Here is an 8,015-nt window from a genome sequence, read left to right on the forward strand (position 1 = left end):
CCCGCGGTAGGGTACTAGCGTAATTTTGTAAAATAGTATGTCTGAGTTGAAGTGAAGGGTGCTAGTAAGTCATAATAAGTAGAGCGGAACACTGTTGCCTTAATAATAAGTCATAGTAAATTGCGGAACACTGTTGCCTTAATAATAAGTCATAGTAAGTCATAATAAGTCATAATAAGTGAAGTGCGCTAGTAAGTCATATATATATATATATATATATATATATAATGCATTGTAACCCTAATGGTATACTGTATTCTTTGTGAAATTAAAGAAAGTCATCGCTCTACTCCCGAAGACGTCGGCAAAATTGTCGAACTTCGTTAAATCTCTGTGTTTTCTTTTTGATTTGTGTTGATTCTTGTATTTATTTTGTCATAATTCCTCAACAAAAATAAATTAGAACCACAAACTCATCCCTTTCTTCCCCTTTCTGTCAAAACCCTCGTCCACGGGTGTGGGCCAAACCAACTCCTGAACTGGATTGTGCTTAGTTTGATAAGTGCCTCTTGAACCGAGCTTGATGAGCTAACAAGCTAAGCTCAAACTAGCCTTGATTCGACTCGTTAGCTCGTAAGTCGACTCGTTTAAAAAAAGATTAATAGAAATAAATATATTAAATTTGAAGATTTTATATTTAAAGTATTGAAAAAAATTAAAATATAATATTTTATATTTTATATTAAGTAATTTATTATCATGTCTCTCATAATTTTTCATTTTCTTTGTCATTTTATTTTAACACTTCTTAAATTAGTATCATTTTCCTTCTTTTATAATAAACAAGCGGGCTAGTGAGTTGGCTCGAACTTGTAGATTTACGTTCAAGCTCGATAAACTTAATCACTCAAGCTTGAGCTTGGTGGAATATTTTTCATATTTAGTTCGTGTCCACCACAGATTTTCAAATATTTATATATGAATAATCAGATATGACATTTAAAGAATAATAGACCACTTCGAGGGGAAAAATATTAACTAACAAAATGAAATTAGTCATTTGGATGATAAAAATCTTTGATTTATGGGTTTACATGAACCATGAGTTTTTTCCTCTTCCTTATAGGTGTAAGATATTTTTTACTCTAGAGTCTGTTGTCTCTACATGTTTAAACCCTTATGATTAATTACATCACTAAAGTTATGAACTCAGAAAATACTCGATTAAAGTATTAACTATGTTATTCAGATTTCACTTTTGGACTTTCAAAATTGGGATTTCATAGAAGACAAATGGATCCAAGTTCATAATTTTGGAAGAATTAAGCATAAAAATTGAGAAGAAGTGGAAATTTAATGGATAAAATTTTGCAAAAAAAAAAAAAGAGTAATAAAAATGTAGTATACTTTCGATTATAAAGAAGAAGTGAAAAAAATGATAAAGATTTAAGAAGATCCGCACGTGAAGAAGAGGAGAGAAATGAGGGTTTTGGGCATCGATTCGATATATTAGAATTAACTGAATAATTTCGATGACATCGACCATCACATTTAAGTAAATTAAAAACCGACAACACAACTCGTCAGTATGCCGTTAGATATTTTTTGCAATGAATCCGTCAATTGTGTCATTGAGAATAACTAACAGCTAGATATCTCCGGTTATTCAACTGATATATTGGTCTACATTCCACTAGTGGCTTGGTAAACAATTTTTTTCCTGCAACTGGAAATCATTTCTCCCAAAAAAAAAATATTAAAGTAATTGTGGTACTTCTTTTGGTTGCACTTTTTGTTCCCGTAGATTCTCAAATTTAGTGATTTAGGGCTCGTTTAGGGCAGCTTATTTGGTGTGGTGGCGTTTTTAAGATGCACTTTGCTTGTTTAGGTAAACTGTGTTTTCAAAACGCTGAAAATAGTGTTTTCACACCGCACATATGTAGATGCGGTGGAACTTTCTGGCTACGATCTGACTTTTCCAAAAAAAATAAAAATTTGTAATAGCCACCGCACTTAGCTTATCAGCAGATTAATTTTAATCAGCTTATCAATAGATTATTCAATAAGCTATAGCTGCCCCAAATACACCCTATGCTTTCTTTATTAAGGAAGAAGAGTGGATGTGGGGATTATATTTCAAAAGACCTTCTTCAATAAAGCTTGACACCTCATTTGGATGCACTTCTTGTTTACATAGGTTGGATTATATTCCAACGGACCTTCATCAATAAAGACCGACACCTCTTTTGGATGCACTTCTTGTTTACATAGATTCACAACTTAATTTATTTAACGAGCAAAATTTATTTATTTAGGAAGAAGAGTGAATGTGGAAGTTATATTTCATTCAAGCTTCATCAATAAAGCCTGTTGGATCGCCACCTTCTAGGGATGCGAGCTAGCATTTATCTCATTTTGACAATGTTTGGAATAATGAGATGTTCATGTGATTTGATTGTATGTGAAATAAATAATGATGCAGAGTACTATAACTTGGTAGGAGTTTGGTAATAGCTATTAATATGATTTAAGAGCCTTCAAATATTTGAAAATTGTCCAGTTGTTATAAATGAAGTAACTGACTCATACAAAATCAACGAGCTCAAGTTGGCTTATTATCCTAAGCAAGTTATAAAGCTCATGTAGAAATTTCAACATTTTACCATTTCTCAGATTTCAAGAGCTTAAAATAACAAGACTAAACTTTTTAACCACGTTAACTAAAAAACGACTAACATAAATGAAAAGCTGAAGTTATTCTAGTTCAAAGTTGCTAAGTCCTAGAGCCAATAATATTTTGAATCCCTGTTGGTAGAGGGTCTTTAAGTTCAAGCCTATAGTATACAACGTTGGTTGTTCCTCAGCCTCCATTACACTCACTTTTCAAAGCTAGTAAGAGGAGCCCTGGAATAAGTTAAAGAACACAAGCTCGAGATCACAAAATACTTTTATAAAATCTTTTTGTTAGAAGAACAAGATAATTGGAGGCAATGTTTGTCAAATGCTTCAAAAGGAAAACAAACATGAGAATAAATTGATTGTTGCACAAATCAAGAAAAATGCTCTATAATATGGTTTTTTCAGTAACTCTCTGCCATAGATCCTTTAGCTTAATGTAGCTATGATGACCGGAGATCAGTCAAGCTAACGAGATTGTGGTTGAGTTCATGATTAGACCCTAAATGGCACCAAAGATGAAAATAATGACTTATTAAATTTTGTTGTGCCTATAACCCTCTTTGTAAAATCGAAGTCATTATTCTTATATATTTTAGCATGAATGTTAAAATTTTGTTTCTCCTGTAATACAAGAATTTGTTTCTAGGCTATCATAGTAGCCTTCCTGAAAGACAATTGTGTTTCTAAAACGTTTTATTTAAAAATTGTTATCATTTGCCTTGTAAGACATGGGGTAATTTTAAATCTTTATATTTAAAATTTGTTTGGTCCCCGTTTTTAAGAATAAGGGGGATGCACGAGAGTGTGTCAATTATAGAGGAATTAAGTTGTATACTTTAAAATTATGGAAGAGAGTAATTGAACGTAGTTTAAGACGTATTACAAAGATTTCTCTTAATCAATTTGGATTTATGCCGGGCAGGTCTACTATAGAAGCTATACATTTATTGAGAGGTTTGATGGAGAAGTTCAGAGATAATAACTAGGATCTACATTTGATTTTTATTGATTTAGAAAAAGCACATGATAAGGTTTCAAGAGATATCCTTTGGAGAGTTCTTGAGAAGAAAGGTGTTGATATGTCTTATGTTCGAGTCATTAAAGATATGTATGCTAGAGGTGTTGCTTGTGTTCGAACTGAAGGAGGATTGACCAAATATTTTCCTATTTCTGTTGAATTACATCAGGGATTGGCTTTAATCTTGTATCTTTTTGCTTTAGTTATGAATGGTCTTATTGGACATTTACCGAAAGATATACCTTGGTATATGCTTTTTGCTGATGATATCCTTCTCGTGGATAAGACGAGAGAAAAAACCCAGGAAAAACTTGAATTGAATTATGGAGGTCTATATTGGAGTCTAAAGGCCTTCATTTGAGTAGAACTAAAACTTAATACATGGAATGTAATTTTAGTAGTAGTAGTTCTAGTGACAGAAGTGTAACTTTGCGTGATCAAATTATTAAAAGGTGTGATCGATTGAGATATCTCGGGTCTGTTGTTCAAAGTGATGGTGATATAGATGGGGATGTTAATAACAGAATTTAAGTTGGTTGATTGAAGTGGACAAATGCTTCGGGCCTTTTGTGTGATAGAAAAGTACCGCTTAGACTGAAAGAAAAATTTTATAAGAGAGTGGTGAGAACTGCAATGCTCTATGGCGCTGAATGTTGGCAATTAAAAGAGAAGCATGACACTAAGTTAAGTATTACCGAGAAGAGTGATTAGGTGGATGAGTGGCTTTACACTTAGAGAAAATGTGAATGATTATATCTATGATAACGTTGGTGTAGCTCCAGTGACAAACAAAATTAGAAAAAGTCGTCTTAGATGGTTTGGTCACATTAAATGCGGCCATCTAATGATTCAATTAGGAGAGTAGATGTTTTAGCTTCGACTTATGTTAAGAAAGACAAAGGTAAACCTAGGAAGACTTGGACTTATAGTATAAAAAATGGTCTTAATCTATTAGAACTAAATGAAAATATGTCACTAAATAGGATGCCATGGAGAAAAAGGATCCATGTAGCCGACCTCACGTAGTGAGATTAAGGCTTTGTTGTTGTTCGTTTGTTGTTATATTTTAAAGTTTGTCAAATTTCTCTATAGTACCGACCCCACGTAGTGGGATTAAGGCTTTGTTGTTGTTCGTTTGTTGTTATATTTTAAAATTTGTCAAATTTCTCTATAGTAGTTAGGCACTGTTTTTTTTTTCTTTTTCATTTTTTGGGTCAACATGATGTTTTAAGCGAGAACACTGCCTAAATATTTAAAATAATTGTTGATAAGTTTCATCCAATTACATGACTACAAAAGAGGGAAATTTAATCTTCATACAAGATACATGTTCAAGCTAGTTTCAAAAGGTAGATGTTTATCTCTTTGGCTTATTAAAACCTTAAAGAGCTGAAAAGGTTTCTAAATTTGTAAGCTATAACCAGATAAGTTAGGAGAAAATAAGTTTTTCATAGCTATGTCAAAGACTATTGAATTTTGAAGGTCAAAGTCAACATGCCCAAATTTGTTAAATTTGCTAACTATTCTAGTCTCTTAGTAAACTGTAAGAGTTGTCGTAGTTAGAGAGCTCTAGTTTTGAAGGTTGTCATATAGATGATCTTTATAGCAAATATTAGGATTTTTAAATGCCTAAATTGTAATATCTTAAGAACCAAGAAGGAAGATGTTTAAATTTGTAAGCTCTATCCAACAAGGTAGAAAAGGTGAGTCCTTAATAATTTAAATCTAGAGCTCAATTGGCTTCTAAGAGACAAATTTTATACACCTAAATATAGCGAAGTTGTCGATAGTTTCACTTGGTAAGCCATAAAATCTCATAATGAGATTGACCACTTTTCATTAATTTCTATTTGTCTTGATGAGTTAATAGGGCCAAGTCTAAAAAAAAAATTCACTTGGTGAAGGGGCCCAGGCCAAATGCTAAAAAGAATAATCATTTTTTTTATCTTATTTTGTCATTAAGCCTAACCTAGCACAAAACTTAGACTGAAGGAAAAATCTTCTTCTTTATTAAGTCCTGATGAAGCGAATAAGAAACACATGATTGAAGATATTATCCTAAGTATTTTTCAAAGCGCGAGGCTAAATTGTGAGAATCAAATATCATTTAGCAAATCAAAACATCAAGCGCTAGATCGACGATTTTCTATCATTTATTTAATATAAGCCTTTAAGATTAGGTCATTGGTGTGGATCTTTCAAGCAAGAAGCATAGGCTTAATGAATTAAATTATAAGTTAGAATTCTTTATCAATTTTTTTTTGGCACAATGCACTTACTGATTGCTATTTTGATTGGCTCAACATGCTATTATAGACCTGCGAAAACAATTGCAAATTTGATGTCTAATGCTAGAGTCAAATAGACAGCATATTGATAGTAAAGGAGAGAATACAAATATTAAGATACAGCAAACATACAATATGAAATAAATTAAAACAAATAAAGTGGTAAATCTCGAAGTTGCATCATCACTTCAACAAGAGTTCGTTGTTTAGTTTCAGCAGTCAGTAAGTCTTCCATATTTAGAGTCAATGTATCCCAAACATCAAGAACAACTTATTGACTAAGGTTGTCAAAAAAGCTTGTTCGTGAATAATCCATATTTGAGTAGTTAAGTAGCTCGTATTTGATTTGTTTGTTAAGCAAGCGAGTCACACACATAAAATTTTTCTCGATCATGTTTGGTTAGTTTTGACTAGAATTAATTAAACAATTGAATAAATAATATATATTATCAAAATTTTACATTATTATTTATGTTGTATTTAAAAGATATTTAACTTGATTATTTTTTTAAATCATTTGAGCTAGATTCAAGCCGAACAATAGTCGCAAACAAATAAGCAAATTAGAATTGAGTCAAACACTACAAGCTATTTAGAATATGAGTCAATTTCAAACCAAAAAAGTTTCTAGCGAGTTGAAGATGAATAAATATTGGGCTTGCTCAAACTCAGCTTGTCTACATCCCCATTGGTGGTGGATTGCATAATGACACTGCTCTCTTTCAATAGGTTTACTAATAAGCATGATATAGCTTGATGAAAAAAGTCATGAAATATTATGTTCTAGTTTTTCTATCATAGAAAAGGGTGGTTACCAATTTAAGTGAACCTTCTTCCATGTCTTATTTTGGTTGGTATGTTACATGAGCATAAATCTGAATACTTGTGTCAATTATTCAGTTTTCTCACCGTGGCCAATATTTAACCTCTTGAATGCTCTATTATCATATCTTGAGCTTGACAACCGTATTCTGAAATATAAAACCAAATCCTAAATCAGCACTCGCAAAATTTCTTAAAATAAATACAACATAAGCATCATTATTTTTGAAATGGAAATCATACCCGCAAGTTTTGCAAAGTAATGGTGATGATGAAGAGTTTTTTGGGGTTGGTTTTCCCTTTTTTTCTCTCTTTTTTTTTTTGTTTTATTTTTGGTAGATCTGATTTCCTGTGAGCTCAATTTTATTAGATATTTCATTCAAGTATAATACTTTAATGGAAATAGAATGGAACATCATATCCTGATAGTATGGGCCTCAGAAGCCTGAATTGAGTACAAAATATATATTGCACCCATCTAAAAGAAAATTCAAAGATTTTCACACCTTATTCAAACGTGTATATAGTGATTCAATTTTTTCCCCTTTTTTGCTTTTATTTTTCCCTGCCTACCGAAAACTCGATGGTAGCTTGTGTTTCTTGTTGAGATTCAAGGTTGATGTTATGAAAGTCAAAATATTCACAGGAGACAAATACCTGAAGCCAGTAGTAATATCTACCCCAGAGATTGTTATTTTAGAAATAACACCTGAAGATGAATGCTTGATAATTGCTAGTGATGGGTTATGGGACGTCATCCCCAATGAGCTCGCCTGCAATGTTGCTAGACGTTGTTTGGCGGAGGCAGGTCCAAAATTGGCTGAAAGAGGTCTAAACAACCAAACTTCAGCTGGAGCAGGTCCAAGCAAAAATGAAAAGGACTCGGTAGCGCCGGAGGCATGGTGCTCCATGGCGGCTGCTCTACTTGCGAGGCTCGCACTGGGAAGGAGAAGCACCGATAATATTAGTGTGATTGTGGTTGATTTGCGGAGATGCTAACTGGTAAGGAAACAGTTTTTCGATTCTGTTGACATCGACAGAAAAAGGAGCACTTTTAGAAGACAAACTGTGCAGAAAAAAGAGGACATTGGGAGATATTTCGTAGAGATTTGTTTGTTATTGTTTTCATTGACGTTAATTTCCAGCTGTCTTAGCTTAATTTTGAAAGAAAAGCTTGTTGAATCATCTTTTGTAAGTTTTTCGCTCTGTAATCAGGGCTTGGTTTTTGCTATGGCTCTCTGGGAAAAGGAAAGGGAGTTGCTGCCTTT

General features: G+C 32.7%; 1 protein-coding gene across 1 annotated transcript; it reads left to right on the forward strand.

Annotated features, from left to right (window-relative positions):
- The first annotated feature begins 7,371 nt into the window (after positions 1–7,371).
- On the forward strand, positions 7,372–7,746 carry LOC110036628 (protein phosphatase 2C 37-like). Its single transcript, XM_020741154.1, has one exon. The coding sequence runs from the start codon at positions 7,372–7,374 to the stop codon at positions 7,744–7,746; it is 375 nt and encodes a 124-aa protein (XP_020596813.1).
- Positions 7,747–8,015: the final 269 nt, after the last annotated feature.

The sequence above is a fragment of the Phalaenopsis equestris genome, unplaced genomic scaffold (genome assembly GCF_001263595.1).
Source record: "Phalaenopsis equestris unplaced genomic scaffold, ASM126359v1 Scaffold000002, whole genome shotgun sequence".
In the NCBI taxonomy this organism is placed as follows: domain Eukaryota; kingdom Viridiplantae; phylum Streptophyta; class Magnoliopsida; order Asparagales; family Orchidaceae; genus Phalaenopsis; species Phalaenopsis equestris.

Excerpts from the sequence above, each read along its gene's own strand:
- LOC110036628 (XM_020741154.1), top strand. The coding sequence starts at position 7,372 with ATGAAAGTCAAAATATTCACAGGAGACAAATACCTGAAGCCAGTAGTA.